Source organism: Dromiciops gliroides, chromosome 6 (assembly GCF_019393635.1).
Source record: "Dromiciops gliroides isolate mDroGli1 chromosome 6, mDroGli1.pri, whole genome shotgun sequence".
NCBI classification, from domain to species: Eukaryota; Metazoa; Chordata; class Mammalia; order Microbiotheria; family Microbiotheriidae; genus Dromiciops; species Dromiciops gliroides.
The window spans coordinates 87,402,682-87,425,203 of NC_057866.1; the positions used below are offsets into that span (position 1 = coordinate 87,402,682).

General features: G+C 42.1%; 1 protein-coding gene across 2 annotated transcripts in view; it reads right to left on the minus strand.

Moving 5' to 3' along the window:
• CRMP1 (collapsin response mediator protein 1) overlaps nt 1-22,283 on the minus strand; it is an 83,663-nt gene extending 61,380 nt beyond the window's left edge. Inside the window, exon 1 of one of the 2 annotated variants that reach the window (XM_043971612.1) lies at nt 21,462-22,283. In XM_043971612.1, the coding sequence (XP_043827547.1) occupies nt 21,462-21,842 (381 nt within the window). In that variant the 5' untranslated portion in view covers nt 21,843-22,283. Of the gene's footprint in view, nt 1-17,792; nt 18,159-21,461 lie in introns of those variants that run through there. The other variant, XM_043971613.1, reaches the window with a different exon arrangement.
• Between the last annotated feature and the right edge of the window lie 239 nt (nt 22,284-22,522).

Below are 22,522 nucleotides of genomic sequence, written 5' to 3' on the forward strand. Positions count from 1 at the left end.
CATCTAGCTGCCTCCACAGGGCTACAGCCACATCTCATACAATTTTTTATTCCCCCATTCCTTTTCCTGCCTTCCCACCAGCTGAACATTTAGTGCAAGATCTCACACAGAGGAGGTTATTAGTAAATATTAATGTATTTTAATTCATTCCATTAGCAAATGCATAGTCTCATATTCTTCTATAATATGCTCTCTGATGCTCCATTCCTATCTTTATACTCCTTTACTCAAAAACCTTTGGAGACTCCCTCTTTCCTCCCAAATTCTGATTTGTGGCATCAATGTCCTCTTCAATCTGGCTTGAGTCTACTTTTCCAGCCTTAACATACACTACTTCCCTTCCTTGTTCTGGATTCCAACCAAACTGAACTACTCCCTTCTCCTGTCCTTGCCCTGTTATCATCATTTCCAACCCTTCATTCACATTATCTACCATGTCTGGAACAGCCTCTGTCCATCTCACCCATCTCCATCTTTTGAAGGCTTTCCTTTTTCTCATGGCCTAGCTCAAGGTCTGTCTCTTTTCTGAAACCTTCCATCTCAAAGTCAACTGTGTCTTCTTAAATTTCTCAGACATTATCATCCCTAGACCTCTTCATGTCACACTGTCTCAAATCACAATTATCTGTTTTTATGTCTTCCCACACCAATTCCTCAATAAAGTGTAAATTCTTTAAGAGTAGGGTCAGTGTCTCATTCCTGCTTTTATCCACAGCCCTGAACACAGTGCCTTATAGAGGCTCTTACTGTTTACTGAAAGAATTCAATAAAATGTGCCCTCTTCCACAAAGCCTTCCTTGAATTTATCAACCAGAGATTCGCTCACCCTATGCAGATCTCCCATAGAATAATTTGCTCCTTTTCCAATATAGACTCATCTCATTCTCCTTTATATTATAGTGCTCTGTGCACTGTTATCACCTCCTCATACTAGATCATCTGCTCTTTGTTGTCAAGGACAGTATCCTATTCTTCTTTGCACCATTCTGGGTCCCCTTCTCAGGGCACTGCCCAGCACAGGCTTTTACTAAATATCTATGTAAAGAAAGATCTCTGATAGATTTCACTGCACATAGTATGAAAACTGACCAAATTCATGTGGCAAATTGATGTGACAACTGCTAAAGTACATTCATACTCATTAATCTTGATTTCTGAAAATAACTAATTTCTCTTTTGCTTTGATACAAGGGTCATATGTTATCAATGCCTTTACTTGAATTGTCTAGGAAGGTCATCCTCCAAAACAAGCCACTGGGATGAGACTATATTCAATGATCATATTTTGTCACCAGAATTGTTCTCTGTGGTACATGAGGTCCAGCCTCCAGTGACAATTAGAAATGAGGCCATCTCTATAGGCAAAAAATCTGTTCCTACTATGAGAGCCAAAAGCCAGAACAATCTAAAACTAGGGCTAATAGAAAGACTCCTAAGCCTCAATGAGCATAGGATTTGGCCTCAGTTTCCTTCTCTGTAAAATGAAGGGTTTGGACTGCATGTTCTCTGAGGTCCCTACTTCATCTTTGAGATTATGATTAAAAAAAATGTTAACAATGACTTTGCATAAACAGTAACAGACTTTGACCTTCATTATATATCCCCTTCCTCAAATTCTCACCCGAAAAAGAACCCTGATAGGTGGCTCAGTGGATAGAGAACTGGTCCTGGAGTCAAAAAGACCTAAGATCAAATACAACCTCAGATACTATCTAGCCATTTGACCCTGGGTGAGTCACTTAACCTCTGTTTGCCTTAATCCAGTGGAGAAGGAAATGGAACACTATTCTGATATCTCTGCCAAGAAAACCCCATGGACAGCATGGCCAACAGGGTTACAAAGAGTTGATCACAATTCAACAATAGCAACATTGACCCTGCAGCAAATACTACTTTAAAGGAAATAATTCTATTGCAACTAAGGGCTGAAGTCTCTTACCATGGAAAGAACAATTAGTTCACTATGTCAAGTCACTCACCCCTAGGCCTCATTTTTATCATTTATTAAAAAAAAGTTGGGGAGAAAGACTCCTAAACCTCAGTGGAGGCTTAGGTTCAAATAGATAGTCTCTGGGATCCTTTCCATCTAAGGCAGTCTATGTTCGACATTCTAAAATTCATTTTCAGGCTTAACACTTAGCATTCTGTGTCCTAGAGCCCCTCTAACATTCTATATTCTATGATTTAATATCTTTTCCAATGTTAACAATCTATAGTCAATGTTCTAAGGCCCCTACCAGATTTAGTATTCAACATCCTATGTTCTAAGGTCTTTCTAGATCTAATTCATTTTCTATTCATGGGCTAGATGATATAAAAGAATATATAATAGGTAACATACTCTTGAGGAACTAAAAAGTATGATGAGGAGTTAAAATGAATAATCAATATAAAACAATCATAACAATGGTAGCATAGAGTGAATGATGGCTTGTTTGGCACAGAATGAAATATTCTACGAGTTCTGAAATAGGAAGAGATCAGTGTGGGCTGGAGTGTTCAGGAAACAAAGAAGGTCAAGGGACAGGGTGGGTAGAGAGAAATGACTTGTATAGGAAGAATCAGTAGGATTTAACAAAAATATGAATTTGGGGAAATGAATCCATTAACAAGCATTTACTAAGCATGGACTACACGTCAGATGCCATGCTTGGTTCTAGGAATACAAAAACAAAACCAAAAATGAGACAGTGCCTGCATTCAAAAAGCTTGTGTTCTAAGAAATTCACTTATTTTGTGTAGCTCTAAGTATTAAGAAAGAGGTCACAGGTAGGCAGATTTTGCTTAACATAAGAAATAATTTCTTAATAAGTTAGGGTTATCAGACAGTAGAATGGGTTGCCTCCTGAGAAAGTGATTTCCCATTCCTGGATCCATGTAAGCAAAGCCTGAATTACCACCTATCAGGGAAGCTATGGGAGAACCTACTGCCTTCAACAGGGAGTTGTAGTATGTGATTTCTAAGGACCCACACAAGTTAATGACTGTAGAAGTCCTGAAGTGCATCAGCCTTCTCAATGAATTCTGGCTTTTGTACAATCAAGGGACTTGAAGTATAGCTGCTTGAAGTGCACAATGAGCTAGTAGTGAATCCAGAATCTGAAAGTACAAGGGAGGAAAGGAGACATAAAGAGTGAAAGTGGGATGTATGTGTGTGTGTGTGTGTGTGTGTGTGACAGCAGGTAGGGTGAAACAGCAGAAAGAGGATTGGTTCTGGAATCAGAGAACCCAGATTCAAATCTCACTTCTGATTGCCCATTTGACTCTGGGGAAATCATGTTACCTCTCTGGGCCTCAGTTTCTCCATGTCTATCTATGATCCTCTGATTCTCAACTTAGAAGCCCATGCTGCCTTCTCTTGTCACCCCTATACAAGAATAAGAAGTAGGCCACCCAGTGTGTTATATCATTTAAATTATTATGTCAACATGTATGAGTTTATACAGGGCATAAGCCTGAGAGATCAGTGAAATACCATCAAGTTTTCTCTCATCCCCTTTCCCTCCTACATCCTTGTTTGGTTAGACAGATGTCTACACCCAACTGGGTGTGTATATCTTTGCATTCTCTCAAATTAATACAAATCCATTTACTTGATAAGTCATTATCCATGTAGAATTAACAGAATCTGTGCTCTGATTTTCAGCATAAAAATGCAAAGTCCTTCATAATGGTTCTCCCTTTTTCCCCTCCACCCTTTCCCACCTAGCCTCATTTTGACATGGAGTTCAACCTGTGTATTCAGAAGGTATCTAAGAGGTACAAACTCTGGCAGATCCTCCCAGGCAGAAAAAGCTTCAAACACCTTCTCAGTGACAGACATTGCTTATTGTCAAAGGGTTTATCACCAGGATGTTGACCATAAAGTAGTGAATTATTTGATCATGGAAACCCATGAAACAAAGAAAAAAGCAAAAATAGCCTTTAGTACTATGTTATCCACCTTTTAATTTTTTTCAGTGACAGTGAAGTTTTGGCAAAAAAGGAGACAAAAGTGCTGAGTTTCACAGTTTTATGGCTCTCTCTCTATATATATCTAACTTTAAATGTTATATTTAATCAGTGACCAACAAATTGAGTAGAGGAGCCAAATCACATCAATGATAACATTTTGGTAGAATCACAGGACCATAGAATCTAGCCCAACTCCTTTGTTTTACATATAAAGAAACTGAGGCCCAGAGAGATTAAGTGATTTGCCTAATATCACATGGGCAGTAGGTGGCACCAAAAAGTGAAACAAAAAGATACACATATATACACATACATACATATACATATATATATATATATATATATATATATATATATATATATATGATAAATGGAAATAAATGTTTAAAGTTATCTTTGGAGAGATGGGGAATTCGTTTCCTTGTGCAACAAAAGGCAACAGGGAATAACATTTTGTGGAATCCTTGGTTGTATTGTTTGGCAGTACTTACAATGAGTGATTCAGGACAGTTAGTTCAAGAAGAGTAGGTAAACATTTAGATAAAAATAGCTAACATCTAACATTTCTACAGTGTTTACTATGTGCTGAGTCCTTTACAATTATTATCTTACTTGATCCCCACAACAATACTGGGAAGTAGGTGCTATTATCATCCCCAGTTTATGGATGAAGAAAGACAAACAGAGGTTAAGTGACTTGCCTAGGGTCACATAGCTAGAAGTGTCTGAGGCTGAATTTGAACTCAGGTCTTCTTGACTCCAAACCTGGCAGTATAGCCACCATGCCACCTTGCTGCCAATAAAGGTGTGAGTGAAAAATCTAACTGAAGGACTCTGCCATGTCTGTAGTGGTGGTGGGGTCGAAGTAGCAGCAGCAGAAACATCTAGGTTTTATAAACCACTTTAGGGTTTGCAAAGTGTTTTGCATGTTATCCAATTTGATCATCACCTCTTGTGAAGAAGGTACTATTATTTAGGCAATCATAATATATTAGAGGAGGAAAGACCCTTAAAAATCTAGTCCAATCTCCTCATTTCCCAGATCTTAAAAGTAACCCTGACTTGTTCATGATAAGCATATTCATAGGTACCTAAGGTCTTCTTCCTTCCCCTGAGATTGCTAAAAGGCTCCAACTCCTTTTGTCTACCTTAGTATAAGAACACCTGGTGGCTATCCCAAAATGGGCTGTTGCTAAGGTGAAACAGGCTAAAATGGGTACTGGAGATGACATGAAGGCGAGGCACATATATCTTCTACCCTGATAAAAATGAATATGTTCACTAAATCAGTTTGTATGCTATTAATAAAGCATGTAGTTAGATCAATTTCCTCTGAGGCTTTGCTAATTTTCCTTGAAATGTCAAATACAAAACAACGAGCATAAGCAAAAAGACCAAGATAATGATCATTGCTTTTTGCCAACATATGATGGAGAAATGAAAGAAAGTCTATGAAGAACTTGATGAGACTCTTCAAACCAAATCAACAACAACATAGATAAGTCAGTGATTTAAATGCCAATGAAACTGGAATAACAAAAATGGGGCTCATAGGTGGCATAGTGGACTTAGAGTCAGGAAAACTTTACTTAAAATCCCATCATCCCATCCTAGACACTATCAGCTATGAAACCTAGAGCAAGGTTTCTGTCTATCTCAATTTGCTCATCTCTAACATGGGGATAATAAAAGCACCCAAATCCAAGGGTTGGTATGTTATATAAATGCTATGTGGTAGTGGTGGTAGTAGTGGGTGGTGGTGGTGGCAGTGCTGCTGCTGCTGCTGGTGGCAGTAGTAGTAGTAGTAGTTGTAGTAGCAGCAGCAGCAATATTGATATCTTTGGAAAATATAGTTTGGCATTAATAAATGAAATAAGCCAAAGGCTTTTAGATAATTCATAAGTTTCATTGCTTAATATCAAGAATATCTTCCTCAATAAGACAGTCGGAAAGTATAGACCATGATTGTGTTAAAATAGTATCTTGTTCTGATCTCCCTCCTCTTCCAGTCAGAATACTAAGTTTATAAGTAGCCAGCATGAAGGGGAAATAGCATGAAATAAGATTGCAAAGGGGAATCACAAACCATCCCAAAGCTCAAAGGAGAAAACTTTATGAATTGTATACTATATTAACCGAAATTCCCAATCTGGTAATATGTGCTGAATCAGCAGAAGCCATCTAGATGCCTTTGTTAGGGTTCTGTCTCTATGACATGTAAATTCCAGACCAATTCTAGACTATCATGGTTCCAGACCAACAGAACAACAAAAAGGTGCTGACAACTTTGAAGCTTGATAACTTTGAGATAATTTGGATGCTAATGAATAAAGCCCAAAGTGGCACAGTGTTTGTCTGTTCTACCCCAAACCCACATTTTTGAGATATAAACCATTTGCCCCACAAGCACTCTTCTCTTTCTACTGGATTCATGCTGCCTCATGCTCTCAACTCTAATCCATGGTAATGTGAGTGAAATTCTCTGCCTCTCCCCTTCTCCATGCTGCCTACCTCCTTTCATCATTCCATTTCCCCATCCTGCTGTTTGTCTCTGTAATCTCTGTGATTATTAACACTTTAATATTGCCTCTCCATTTCCAGCTGTAAATTGTGGTCTTTCCTGGAAAGTGCCCAAGAATTGGGAGTGCCTGCCCCATTTCATAATTTCATAAATTAAATGTCAGTTCAATGGTGAATACTAACATCAAAAAAATAGAATTTTCTATGCTGACAAACAAGAAATGCCTAGCTACTGATATGGCAACAATTTCTAAAACAAATGCATCAAATCATCAACTAGCTAGAGCAAAAGTCCCAATCAACACCAAATTAGAAGCATAAAAATGAGAAGACATCGTGCAATTATAGCAACTCCAAACTGACCTATTTAAACAAGCTATTAATGCTGAAAAATGGGATTGGTTAAAAGTAAAGACATTATCTCTGATTAACACTATCTCTTAAAGAATGGTCTATAGTGCAATTATCATAAGTACAAGGTCATGATGGCCCCAGAAAGGACATTATCCAACAAACACTTGACTTTCTTGTTGAAAAAAGAAAGATATGGAATCTAAAGGCAAAGACTCATTTGCAGGACATTAACAAGGATGAAATGATGGGAAAAGATTACTATCATTACTGTCTCACAAAATAGTAAAAAACAAACAAACAAAAAACAGTGACGGAGAATATAAGCCTGCAGAAAGCTTAGCCAGATCATGCAAAGCTTGCAGAAAACTAAGCCAGATCATCCAAAGAATGATAGTAAATAAAACTGGGATGATCACCAACTGCTGCAAAATGGAACAGATTTTTCAGGATCTCTATAGCAATGTATTCCTAACACCTGTGACTATGGACCTCCCAGATTGGGACTCTGACCCCTCCATATCTAATGTTCTATGTAAGTGTAATGAGAAGAATGGTCAATGAGGGGCTACTCCTTAGAGCATGTGTAGACATTTCCTTTCCTGGTTCTAAGCCAAGTGACCATGAGGAAATTTGGTGGGAGTCTTATTGTAGCTATGTGTGGCTGAAGGTCAGATACTCTAGGATGGTAGCAGGCATTGCCAAAGAGTCACAGGTACCAATGACCCAGGAGGTACTGAGCCAAAATTGAGTCTGCATTCAAAAGGAATGGCCTAAAAGCTTCCCGAGTTCTTTTCCTGGCCACAAGTGAAACAAGAACTGCTGTGAGCTGCTGGGTTTAGGAGGGAGGGGATAGTTACAACATCTTCCCTCCCCCTCTACCTGGCCATTATATGTCATTGAGAAAATGCCACCACTGTTTCCTATGCTTGGTCTTCCCTAATTTAAGGTGAATGTGTATAACAAGGTACACTTGACCACATTGCAACCTTGTGAACTTCAAAAAGCTGAAGAGACACCAAATATCTCCTGTCCAACTGAAGTTTTGGAGGCCAGTGACAGAGGAAGACCTATAGATACATGTGAAGAACCATTCACCTAAAGATAGTGGCATCTTTGGGGAATATTACCATTATAAAGAGAAAGGCTAGCTATGGGCAATAGAAAGGCATCTTGGAACCCAAAAGAGAGCTACACATAAAAGCATCTTCATGAGGCCTCTAGGAAGGGAGAAAAGGACTCTTTGGCCAGGAGTCTTGAGGTACCTCTCAGCCCCACATATTCTCTGTACCTAAACATAGTTTTATCTTAAAATTTGATCTCATGCTCTCCTAGAGACCTTGTGTATACAAGGGAGGAGTATACCATCTGGACTGGGGAAATGTTTTTGTAACTACTCTTCTTACTCAATAAATCCCTTTTCTAAAAGCTATCTCATTTCAACTGTTTGATTAACAATAGGGAACATACCAGATGGGACCTCAGGAATTAAAGCATTAAATACTGCAGACCTTGAAGATTATGCATTCCCTTTCCCCCTCAAAAATAAAGCCCAAGGGACATAATCAGATATCTTCTGAGGACTCAACCTGCCTATTGGAGTGGTAGTTGGAAGAGTGAAACCATGGATGCTGAATAAGGAAATAGAAATGCTAGTAAAGAAGATAAATTGGAGGAGGATCTGATTTTAAAAGAAAACAAAAAAAACTGCTTGACCTGACCGAAAACAAAGAGAAGAAATTTCTCCTGAAAATAATACAAGAGGGAACTCAAAGATCAATTTCAAAATAGCTGAGAAAGATATTCCAGTAAAATAAAAATGAATGTTTTCAATAAACAAAAACCAAGATGACCAATAGTCATTATCACCTTGTATTTATTTTGTTCCCACTTATACATATATGCTATCTCCTCTACTGGAGTATAAGCTCCTTGAGGACAAGGACTGTTTTGCTTTTATCATTGTACCTCCAGCATGTAGCACGGTGGCTGACACACAATGTATACTTAATAAATCTTTCTTGATTAACTGAATAAGTAATTCTGCCTACTTTCTCATCTTTATGACATTTCTGGGAATAGTCTACATACCTGCTAAGGGTATCTTGAAATTATAAGAGCATAAGCAGGCTTTCACAGACAACTGTCTGTTGTAACGATTGGAATAACGCCACCTGCTGGATACTTACTGTAGAGGAGTTCTGCCCATGAAGGGAAGGTCTTTGAGGGCAAGACCAGGAGTCAGGAAGTGACGCGGGCTAGTGGGAGGAGGAAGGAAGAGACTGGCGCTCAGTCTCTCTTTCCTCTGGACTCTGGCGGAGAAGGGAGCTAGAAATGCGCTCTCCCTTTAATAGATAGGAATCTAGGCCTTTCTCTCTCTCTTTATCAAATTCTTATTCTCCTTAATAAATGCTTAAAAGTCTAACTCTTGCTAAAGCTTATAATTTATTGGCGACCACTCATTAGATATTTTAGACAGTTTAGCTAGAATTTTAGCCCTTAACAGATGGCTGACCACGAAGAGGAAAGCTGAACCTCACTTCTGATCTTCCGGTTGGGTAAGAAATTTCCCCTACCCTTTAAACTGCTAAGTACTGGTGTACTGGCTGTGTTTTCCTTTAAATTTTTTCAAATGGACCTTTTAAACTCCCTAATTATCCTATTTTTGATTTTAGTCTGTTTAACCAGACAAATGGGAGATAAGATCATGTTAATGCTTTGTTTTTGTGGATTTTCTATTTTTCTTTTTATTTTTGTTAAAAGAGCCAGCAACTTACTCACACAAGGAAATATCTCTCCCTCTCCCAACCATGCTTTTTCAGAGAAACCTGTAGAGATTCCCGCAGCTTTTCCCAGTTCTAACACTAATTGTTGCTCTAATTTTGCATGCCTGGAGGCAATGACCCACCCTCTAGAAGCTTTTAATCCCCTAGCACCTGGAGGCAAAGTGGGGGAAGAGGAATCCAGGCCTGAGTTCAAAATCAAGTCTGATTCAAATTGCTCTGGTCCCTCCCCTCCTCTCCAGACCCCACCCTCTACTCCTCCCATGGCCAAGCCCATTGCTTCCCCTGCCTGGGAAGTCCAGAGAACTGATGCGCATGCTCAACTTTCTCTAACTACATTTGCAGCTTCAGGCTCAGCCCTTCCCCAGCCTGGCTGTGCTTCTGAGACAACTTTAGAAAACCCTTTAAATTCCAGATATGCTCGATTTGTTCATAATTTTGCTGACCTGCTTTTGTCTTTAATTAGTAATCTTATAAAGCATTTGTATGGTGAAAAGCCCGACAGACAATATAGAGGGGTTAAAGAAGAAAAACTTAAGCTGAATAAGAATGACAATCATCACCATAGTTCAAGACTCCGCTTCTTTTGCCATGGAAGGGTACATATTTTACAGAAATGTAGAAGTAAGCAGCAAGGTATTGATATGAATATTGGGGATTTTAGATATTGGAATCAAAAGTGTTCTGAATTCACTCAGAGTATTAGTATCAGTTCAGAGGTTACATAGGATTTCTATGCTATTATATATACATTTTGAAATTAATGGTATGGGTTTATTTTCATAGAGATTTTCATGCTTTTGAGATTGTGTCTTATACCTAGTTTCTAAAACAAGGAGAATATTTGTAAAAGCTTTTTATAGTCATGTGATCAAGTTTATATTTTATAATACTCTTATTGATATTAAGTTCATATTCATTTAGATTTCCTTAGTTTGAATTTCACTGTCTTTTATTGTTCCATTTGTATTTTCTTCTATTCATTTGTCTATCTAATTTTGAAACATGGCAAGATGGTTTTGATTTTATTATACAATGTTAATTCTAGGAGTATTGTGCTCCCATATTCCGAGTTGTTTGTTTTTGTTATTTTTTCTCAACTGATTATTTGATCAAACTCTTTAAAGCATTTCCCTGGCAAATTGGTTGCCATGGCAAGTGTAAATTGATTCTAGAAGTATTATTTTTGATAAGCATATTCCAAAAAAAAAAAAAAAAGAGGGGAACATTTGTAAAAGTTTTCTTTGGGATTGTGTTGTGCTTTAACTTGTATTTAAATATGTTCAGATTTTTCAAAAAGTAATTGTATTCTAAGTTTAAAAAAAAGGGGTATTATTTGAAATTGTTGCATAATTATATATTGTGTTCTGAGTCAAGATGTATTCACATTTTTTGCAATCATTTATTATCCTCAATTTTTAAATCCATATGAGACTTGGATTATGGGAACTTATCATTTAAGATATTAATTGCCTTTATTCTGAGTTATCAGATGCCAGTTGGCCAAGATGCCATCCAATCACAAGAGGAATACATGCAAGAGCAGACACTGAACTGTCACATGAGGGGAGAGACATGCATGAAGTCAAGGTATGGCCAAGGGAACGGCTTTTGACAAATGTTGAGGTTGGATTCTCTTGGTTTAATATTTTATTTTATTTTTCCCCACAATATTGTACAGATGGCTGGAAGTATTCATCCCACCCATCTCACTTCTACACCTGGCTTCTATGCTCCCTCCTATATGCCTGATGCCATGGACCATCTCAATCCCATGCATCTGATTAAGTCTGACTCAGTTTCCTCCAATATGTTCGGTGGCATGGACATATATTCCATCCACCTATTTTAAGCCTGGCATACTGCATGGGCAGTACATATTGCTCAAGTGTGGGAATGCTCATATCCCATCATTTCTCTGTTCTTTATGGTAACCCCCATAATTATCTCAGGTGTCATGATAAATACAGTGTTGAATTTGGCCTTGACACCTGTTACCAATTATATTAGATTTTCTAATTTCTCATAATGGCATGAGGATAATTAGGCAGATGATGCAAAAAGTGATGAAACAGATACAAATTATTTTTAATAATTAATATTGCAGCAATTGTCTTCTCAATTACCCTCCATAAGGGGGGGACTATAGTAATATTATAATTTTAAAGAATGTTTCAATTTTTGTTTTATTATATGTTTCATGTGTAACAACTAAGATTCTGAATTCCATTAGACATGTTTTTGAGAACTTTCATTGTTTGATTTGATTATTGACAAAGCTATTTTAAAGTTGTGTTAAGCTCAATTTTGTAGGAATTTTCCTGGCTGATTACCAGCATCCACACATCAACCCCTGAAAAGACTTCCATTCCACGACTACACCTAGAGGACATCTGAGAAAAGACTTTCAGAGACTTTAAATGAACAGTTTTGATTTGTTGTTTTTGTTGTTTTTTTCTCTTTCTGTTATAATATACACCATCTGTAACATGTATTCTCTGCAGAGGCCCTCCCTTTGCAAGACTAATGTCAAAGCGTCGGTTCATGAGGACAAAAAAAAAATCGCCCCTCTGGACAAAACTTTCCTCTCTTCCTTTTCTATATTGTCGTTCACATATTAGTTAGCAATAGTTATTGTATTCTTTTTACTGTTCCGTCAAGGAAACATTTTGTTTCTTGAGGAACAACAGGGGGGACTGTAACGATTGGAATAACGCCACCTGCTGGATACTTACTGTAGAGGAGTTCTGCCCATGAAGGGAAGGTCTTTGAGGGCAAGACCAGGAGTCAGGAAGTGACGCGGGCTAGTGGGAGGAGGAAGGAAGAGACTGGCGCTCAGTCTCTCTTTCCTCTGGACTCTGGCGGAGAAGGGAGCTAGAAATGCGCTCTCCCTTTAATAGATAGGAATCTAGGCCTTTCTCTCTCTCTTTATCAAATTCTTATTCTCCTTAATAAATGCTTAAAAGTCTAACTCTTGCTAAAGCTTATAATTTATTGGCGACCACTCATTAGATATTTTAGACAGTTTAGCTAGAATTTTAGCCCTTAACACTGTCAAGAGTTATATCTTCAGCTTCTCCTGATTATAAGGAATGCAAGATTACACTGTATTTATTGTTTATTAGGTACAAAAATACTTGATTCTATATAACAAAATACAAATGTTGACATTCTCCCCCATGCCTTTGCTGAGATAATACAAGATATTTGGATACAGGTAACCACAGTGATAATTGTTCAGTAATTTGATTATCAATTCCAAGCAAAAACAAAACATGAAATCAATGGTTAACAAAGGTATTCACCAGTCATGAAAGTGGTGATGTACAGAGTACAAATACAAGAAGGGGTCCCAATAAATGGTGAGGTCTTCCATAAGCTGCTATTCATGGACATCATGCATATAGTATCAAATGTCATAATTCTACTGAGTATATGCAATAAGATCTAGCCACTAAAAAGAAACTGGTCTAACAATTCACAAAGGAAATTAATGTATCATTATATATGCATTGGACTAGCATGAAAATTAGATAATCTGGTTTCGGGATTCATTGTGGTCCTTATAAAAAAGGTGGTGACTATTTGTAGGGAGCATGATATACTATATAGTGTATATAGTCATTATTGCTTGTGGATTGTAGATTGACTTTGCCTAAATATTTTTCCTTGTTAAGAGGAAGAGATCAATAGAGAGAAGAGAAAGGAGGTAGAAGAGGACTAAGGGCTAATGGCCATGATACAAAAATAAAAGGCAATATTAATTTGTTAAAGGATTGAATGGAAGGAGAGTGGGGTAGATTGTACTTGGAAAATATTGGAGCATCTTCAATGACCCCTCCTTAACACATGCGAAAAGAATCCTTTTAAATGTCAATATTTTATCAGTGATCTTATAAAGAAGAGAAGTATAACTACATGATATCGAAATTATGGATGGCCCAAAAGACAGTAAAGAAACACATGGTGAACATAGGACCATGCAATTGATGATCTTATTGAAGGAAGGGGGAAAAAGACAATATCAAGGAAATAAATGATTGATAAATTAGGTTGTCTGGTCAGGCAGAGAAAACAAGGAAAAACAGATGGAGAAGTCAAATACTGCACTGATGCACACACATTGTTAAAAGATGTCGAGCACATTGGTTAGAATGTCTTTGGAAGATTTATGGAAGGCTGCAGACAAGAATTGTACAGGCTAGGAAGACATGGCTGAGATGTGGTTTGGGGTGATTGAGTTCATTGTTTTTTGTTGTTCAGTTGTTTCAGTAATGTCCAGCTCTTCATGACTCCTTTTTGTGGGTTTTCTTGGCAAGATATTGCAGTATCTGTAGTATTTCTTTCTTCAGCTCATGTTACAGATGAAGAAACTGAGGCAAACAGGGTTAAGCAAATTGCTCAGATCACACAGCTAATAAGTGTCTGAGATCAGATTTGAACTCAGGTCTTACTTACTCCAGGCCTGGTGTTCTATGCACTGAGCTGCCCACTCTGGCAGAGTTAGTAAACACAATAAATGAGATTTTAAATCCATTCAAGTATTTTTTTTCTGTTCCACTATTACTATTATTACAAGCCTTGTACTCTTAACTATACAACATACTGCTTCTACTACTGTCTTGCTGTTATCTCAAACTCAATATTTCTAAATTTACCTGGCTCACCTTCCCAACTATCCCATTTCTGTTAGTGGCACCTATATACATTTTTCCAGTGCTTATACTTTAATAGGTGCCTCCAACAACCAGAAGAAATGCATCCACATACCCTATTTATGCTCCATAAATATTTACAAGCTATTTGGGCATCGGGGTGGCCCATTGGACAGAGTGCTGGGCCTGGAGTCAGGAAGATTCATCTTTCTAAGTTCAAATCTGACCTCAGACACTTACTAGCTTTGTGACCCTGGACAAGTCACTTGTTTAACCCTGTTTGCCTCAGTTTCCTCAGCTGTAAAGTGAACTGGAGAAGGAAATGACAAGCCATTCCAGTATCGTTGGTAAAAAACAAAACAAAAAACCAAAACGGGTCACAAAGAGTTCGACATGACTGAACATTGAATGTTACCATCTTTTTAGCTTTGATAATTGCAAAACCTTCCTTACCACTTCATTTCTACTTCTACCTCTTCTCACACCCCTCCCCCCAATACTTTTCAAATACGAAGATATTTTCTTGGATTATAAGAGTGGCCTAAGGCACAATTCTGGAACCATTGCAAAAGCACTAAACCTGTAGGCTCTGGGTTCCTGTCCCTGCTTGGTAACATGATATCTGCTGGACCTTGGACAAACCACTTCCCCCTGCCCTGGATCTCATTTTCCTCATCAAAAGAGGGAGTTGAATTCAAAAGCTCTCTAAATTCCTTTCAGCTTTCTCATGCTATTTCTATTATTCTATGGTGCCTAGAGCTCCCTTCCAGATAGGAAATTCTACATTCATATCACTATCAGCTCCATGCCAGGTATGGCATTCTGTTTTCTGTCTGAAAGTCCCTTTCTGATCTAATACTCTATATTTCAAAGTCCTCACAGAGTGTATAAGTTTTTTGTTTGTTTGTTTTGTTTTGTTTTTTAGTGAGGCAATTGGGGTTAAGTGACTTGCCCAGGGTCACACAGCTAGTGAGTGTCAAGTGTCTGAGGCCGGATTTGAACCCAGGTACTCCTGACTCCAGGGCCGGTGCTCTATCCACTGCGCCATCTAGCTGCCCCCTATAAGTTATTTTTTAAGGTCCCTGTCAGCTCTGACTTTTTAAGTACTAGGATTTCCATTTCAAAATACCACTACACTACCTAGCTTCTAGAATCTGAACTCTCTCTTAAGGTCCCTACCTTTGTGAATCGCCCTCAGCCATTCAATTACTTCAACGATATTGGTGAATACCTTTGAATCACAGCATCATCCAGAAATGTCTTCTGCCCACCCACCCCATCCTGGTTTGTCCATTGGTGGCTATTGAGGAAAGGAAAGCTTTTGCAAGACTACAAAAGCAAGAGACTACACTATTCCCCTCACAGAGAGAGCCACACCCAGACTTTTCTCTAGACATAACAGCATCAGGCTTCAAAGATCCAGTCAGTCCTCTAATGTCTAACTAATTAAGGGGAAAATGTCTGGTGTATTAGAAGGCTTTATAAATGTTTTAAATCATTTTTGAGACCTTAAGGCCGAGGGGTTTGCTTCGTTTATTTTGCCCAAGTGCTGGGACAGTAACATTATTCTTTGGGGCAAAAGTAAAGCCGTAAGAAATATGATATTCAGCCAATTTAAATTCCCACAAGCCTCTACCCACCCTCTTATTTCCCTAGATGCCAAATCTAGAGAAAATGCCCTCAGTGGTCAACACCCATTAAATAAATACTTAATCACAGCAGCAGTTAAGCAAGGCACAATGAAAGTTCGACTGAGTTATATATAAATTGTCAGTTGTGTTTCTTCTTCCTTGAGGCTCTAATCCACTCTGAGCTAAACTGGATCTATCAAGGGAAACAAATGGTTGGGGAGTTACAATGCTCTTCTTGAGGGAGCTCACTGTATTATCCTCCTTTTTTTTTTTTTTAAGAACCTGTGTTTCTATTGCAGTGTATACACCAGTATAATGCACAACAGAATTCGAAGCATTTTACAAAATAATTTTGTCCCAGACCGAAGGCCCTGTGTAGACTTCTACAAGTGAGTGCTCTCTCCTCCAAACCACAAATCTATCTTCCGAGAAATTAATTTAAACCCACGCATGCTCCTCTTCAAGCCCTCAAGTCCGACTTCTTTCTTGCGTATCTCGGCCTGCGGACTTTGGGTCCCCTTTTCTATGTTACCTACATCCCCCAGAATCTTGATGCGGCCTGGAATTGTGCTGCTTTATCTGAACAAGTCACCCCAACCAGCACTGCATTTCCTGGAGGGTTTCCCCCACTATTTCCCAACTGCAACGGCTTAGTTTGCCTGCAGTAGCTTAGCCCCAGCGCTGGGAAGCCACAACCGAATCTATGACTTAGCAGGACTTTTCCAGCTGACCAATTACCTCAAACAGAAGGCTCCTGCAAACGTACTAGGCATTTTCGCTTTTAGCACCTTGCGATATCCCAACCTGAACTCAAAAAAGCAACTTCTCACCCCGGGGAGGGCTTCTCCACGCCTAGCTCCCCTCCCACACCACCACAGTCAGATTTGACATCCCAGGTTCCTTGGTCAGATCCAGAGTTTTCTTTGTTTCCGCCCACGCGTAGATGGAAACGCCCTGGTACCCCCTCCCATCTTCTCCCCTCCCCCCACCTTGCGAGCCAGGCTCACTTTAACCCTTTGACTCCCGATCTCGCCGGCTCAGCAGTCCCTCTCTCATCTATTAATAGCCCAGGAAGGCTGGGAGGCGGTGCCTGTCATGGCGCTCCCTAGCTCACCCTATTTCTACTCCACAACCCCCGCCCCCCACCCAGGAGGTGAAGGAAATGGGAAACCAGTGGGTACCGGGAGGAGCCACACGCCAGGGATTATGCCCACAGGCTCCCTCCTTAGGGGAGTCAGAGGGGCGTGGGGGGAGGTGTTTGGAGACTGCATGCAACAGAGATCCCCTCCCTCTTTTGTTCGGTTTAGCATCAATTGCGAACCACCTTCTGACCCAGCCCATTCTCTCCCCGTCCATTGCATTTCCCTCCCTTCCCATCACGGACGATGTGGACCAGCTCAGAACCCGAAGAGGTACCCAGGGTCCCTGAAGTATCCATGGGTGGCATCACTGGTTGAGCCAGAGATGGGGAGACAAGGGGAGCTGATAGTAGAAAAGGGGGAGAGGGGAACATTGCAGCGCTCGGGAGCCGCCCTACCCCCTCCCCCATGCCGTCCAGGCCCTCTGCAAGCAAAGACACCCCCACACTCAACAGATATTCCTGGTCCTATAGTTCCCCCCCCCCCAACACACACACACACTGGGCGCTGAAGGGAAAGGTCTGTGGAGGATCCATTCCGCGGCCCCACCTGCAAAGGCCAACACTTGCCCTCGCCCTCAATTTTACAGCCGGCCTAGTCCGAGCAGGTTTTCAGCCCGCAAGCATCCTCCCCACGTCTACAAGAGAGAAGCTCCAGGGTCCGGGGGGCGGTATTCTATCTAGCCCCCACGCCCTCCCACCTAACAAAGCCCGAGAGCCCTGGGAGGAATCCTCATTCTTTGCCCTGGGTTGGTCTTACCGTTATATGAGGGATGCTCTTCTTGCCCTGATAAGACATGGTCACTCTCCCTCTGTGTGTGGGGGGGCTCTCTCTCTGTCTCTGTCTCTCCCCCTCTGCCTCCGGGTCTCAGACGCTCACACAACACCCTCGCGTGCGGGCCCGAGCAGGTTTGTCGCCCAGCAATCAAACGTTTAAGAATATTTTAATAAAGGTAAAGTTTTCTTTTCCAAAAGCGGAATGGCAGCGTTGGCAAAAACCTGCTACCTTTTTTTTTTTCCGGCTGTAATAAAACAGGGCCGGGTCTCCCAAAGGGAGTTGGCTAGAGAGAGCTCCTTCTAGAGGCAGCGCCAGCGCCCTCTCGGCTGCAGGAACCTAGCAGGATTCGCCAAGCTCAGATCAACCCAGGAAGCGCTTCCTTTCCAATCTTCCTTTCTCCCCCTCCACCGCCCAACACACGCTTCCTCCTTTTCACTCTTCAAGCTCACCGCCCCCCAACACACCCACCGATCTACCTCAGCTACCCATCCGTAGGCCCAGGCTCACTGAAGCTGGGGAATACTCCAGGAGTAATAAATCCTTCCAAAAGGGATGATATTTTGGCCATTTATTTTGGTTTTGTATTTGTTCTTTTTCCTTCTTCTGATTGTTATATGTGTGTTTAAAAGGCATTTGGAAAACCGAGTGGACCTTAGCCTCACTGCTACAGGTGCTTCAGAAACTTGAGGTGAGGACTTCAAAAAGGGGGATGGGGGATTTAGCAGAAAACATCTGAATTGGAAAGGCCATACCCAATCGGAGCACAAAATAAGGCTGCAGCTACGAAGGACCGAATAGCAGAGGTGATTTGGCCCTGGTTCCCAACATCCATTTGTTTGCTTCTGCTGTGGGCACTGGGTAAGGGAAAGTTATTTGACAAATTCCAACCAGAGGTGGAGAGGAAGTAGAGGGGATAACCCTGGTTGTCTTCGAACTAGTCAATTTACTCCTTGCCTCATTTCTAAAAGGAGGGTGCTGAAAGAGCACCCAAAGTCCCTTCCAGCTCTAAAGTTCAATGATTCTGAGATCCAGGATTCAGAATCAGTTCTTGAGCTTAAAAGGCAAGTATTACGGAAATGGGCATCTTCCATTTGAGCTGTCAATTCAGGCTCCCATCCCATTTCAAAACTAATTTACATTATGGGTCTCTGGAGGTGGGACTCAGTGAAAAGCCCGAGAGGAAACTTGACACACCCCAGCTCCCCTCCATTCAGTCAATGGAAAGGACAGTGGACGGGATTTGTCCACTAAATAGACCCGAGCCAAGCTCAAATTGTCTATTGTTTATCACATATTTCAAGGATAAAAGAAAAGTCACTTTGCCCACCTGGGCTTCTAAATTGAATTTTGTCCAGCAGATTTATTTAAGAATCTCTACCACAAAGTTTTCAAGAGTTATGTTGGACACCGCAGGGAAATGCCCCTCCCCTCCCCACAAAAATAGAAAACTTGGCAGCAGTTGAAAAGGAGGAGGGAGTGAAGACTGAGCAAGGTCCCTTATTCCCTGCTGGCCAATAAAATGCTGGTGTCTGTGCATCAGGAGTAGGGGCTGAGCTGGGGAAAGGAAGAAAAAATAAGGGGTAGGGGAAGGAAGAGGAGAAGAAAAGAGAGAACAACTAAAAGATGCAGAGTGGTGGGAAAGAAAAATCTTTCTCGAAATCATGAAACTCTGGTTTGAATTCTGACTCAGCCACTGACTGTAACCTTTGGCTAGTCCCTTCCTCTCTCTTGAGCATCCGTTTTTTCATCTGTAAAATGGGAATAATGAGGGGGCAGCTAGGTGGAATAGTGGATAAAGCACCGGCCCTGGATTCAGGAGGACCTGAGTTCAAATCCAGCCTTATACACAACATTTACTAGCCGTATGACTCTGGGCAAGTCACTTAACCCTCATTGCCTGACCAAAAAAAAAAAAAGAAAAGAAAAGAAAAATGGGAATAATGATACTTGTACTACCTGCCCCACTGGGGTTGATGTGAGGAAAGTTCGTAGTAAACCTCACAGAGATACAGTAACGGAAGGTGCTATTATTAGAAAGGGAAAGTACTTTTAACCTGTGTTCCGAACCAGATTTACTTAGTGGTGTGTGTGTGTGTGTGTGTGTGTGTGTGTGTGTGTTTCCCTCCCTGTAAGCTGTTGAATTTACGGCAGCAAATTCCTTTTTCGAATGGGTCCCCCAAAAGCCAACTCTTCCCTAGGAGACTTGTAAGGCAAGCAGGGCGTGGAGCATTGGCCCAGCCTGTAGGCTGAGGGACAGCTCTGCTGGAGAGGGGAGGGTTCAGCTGAATTGTTCCTCTGCTCCATTAACTCTTCCTAAAACCTCGGAGTTCCCGTGGAGCCACCCTTTGTCCGGATCCAGTGACGACAAGGAAAAGTGGGTGGAGGCTTACACCGAGGTAAAACCCGGGGTCTAGTGGCTCTGACCATCCTTAGCTCATGAATGAAAGCGAGCTTATCACAGCAGGAACCTACCGGGGAAATCATTCCCTCTTAGAGCTCAGACTGCTTAAACCCTTCTCTCAGCTCGCAGACAACCATTTGGATTGGGGAATCAAGGATCAGGGGTTTGGGGGAGGGGAGATACAACCGGCGTTGGCCAATGGCTCCACCGCTCCTCTTTAATAACTGAAATTTAGATAACGCGATACATGAATTATTTCACTTGATTGTTTCACTCGACTGATAAGCCTGCGAGGTAAGTAATTTATTTACAGATGAGGAAAATGAGGTCCATGGAGGTTAAGAGACTTGTCCAAGGTCATACAGTTAGCACTTGGTAGAGCTGGGATTGAACCAAAATCAACCGCATTCCGAGCCCATCTATGTTCTTTCTAATACAGCCTTCTTTCTCCCTCACGATGTTGAAATCAAGAGAATTACATTGCCCTGCCAACATCCGCATGGGGTCCTCACTTCCCAGTGACTCAGAAGGGAAACTGAGCCTAAGCTCCAGGTCAGGTCAGCCAAGCAATTCCCAGATTCCCCCAACCCACCCCCGCAGCCGCTTTGTTACACTGGAAAGCTTTAAACAGGCGGCAAATTGTAGTCCGAGAGGCTCAAGCGAAGTCTTGCGCCCCCTTTAGTGGCTCGGACCTAGTCTCAAGCCAGCTTTCCCAGAGGTCAGGACCACAACCACGCGGTCTTCACTAAAAGGATGTGTGGGGATAGAAGGGGGCGGGGAGGAGAATCTAGGTTGCGGCATGTCGGGTCGATCTCTGAGTTCTTTCCATTCCCAAGACTAGCCTAGGACTGGCCCTGGGAAACCAGGGGGCACTCACTGTCTGGGGTCCCTCCTAGAGGCTCCCGACACCATGACGCCTGCTTCTCTTACACTGGGGCGGAGGAACCTTAACTCCGATGCTGCCTGCCAGCAAAGGTTTGGCTGCATCTCCAAGTCACAAGTTCGAAACCTCCCATTTTTCCCTCAAGCCCCTTCCATCTCCCTATTTCCTCTCCCCTTCGCTCCCCGCCCCCAAAGCCTGCAGTGCCGTACTAAGGAATAGACCCCTATGGGGGGCAGGGGGGTCTGCAGTCTAGGGTTCCCTTCTCCGCAGCCCACATGCTGTTGTGCTGTTCTCCCCCCTTCCAACACACACACACACACACACACACACACACACACACACACACACACTCCCATTCCCTTCTTACCTTCCCATTGTCCGGGCCCTGGAGCATTTCCTTTCCCATGGGATATCGGATTTCCACGCCCGGCGTCTTGTCATCCCTGTCTCCCGGAGAGCTGATGACAGAGCCGGACACTTCACTCACATCGCTGGCGGTCTCGCTGAAATTGTCCCCCGTCTCCCCCAAGAACATCATGTCGGGCCTGCTGCTGCTCCTGGGAGTCCGGGAGCCCTTTCTACCCACGCTGTAGGCATCGAAGTCGATGGTTTTGTTCTCGTAGGCGCCCTCCACCGAGGCGAACATGCCCCCATATTTCTGGCGGGGCGTCTGTGCTGTGGTGCCGGGCCGGGCCAGATACACAGGCAGGTCGTCTTCCTTATTCCAGTTCCTCTTCCTCTCAGCCATCCTCTAGCGTTCTCCTCTGGTGGCCCCTCCGTGTCTCTAGTCCTTTCCCCCCTCCCCTCCCCCCCCAACCGAGCTCCTCCGGCACCTTCACTCCCTGGCTGCGCCGTCGCCAAGGACCCTAAGCATGAATGAATGGAGCGATGGATGGAGCAATATAGGGAGAGGGGAGGGGAGGAGGGGGGTGAGGAAGGGGAAAGGGGTGAAAACCAAGCAGATCTTAAAACGAAGGAAGAGAAGCCCGCATCCCCTCTTCTGGTTGCAGCACGTGAAATAAAGTACAAAGGGAAGGCGATCGAGATGGTAGAAGCAGGGAAAGGTGATGTGAAGTAATAGTGGAGGCTGCGGTGGCGGCGGCGGCGGCGGCAGCAGCAGCAGCACCAGCAGCAGGACCGCAGTGCACTAGCTGCTGCTCCCCTGCTATAAAGACTGATCCTGATTGGAGAGAGAGGGTGGGGGAAGCCCTCTTCTGCACCTACTCACACGCACACAGGCGCGCGCGCGCACACACATACACACATAGACACGCAATGGGCTATTCCACTCCAGGAAGCTGCCGCCTCTCACGCCACCTTTTCTGCCTCGGCTGCTCCTGCTGTGCCGTCTGCACTTGCTGCTCCAGCAGCTCCCCTGTTACCTCTGGCCTCCGGGAGGTTTGGGAGAGCCTGAGGAAGGTGAAAGAG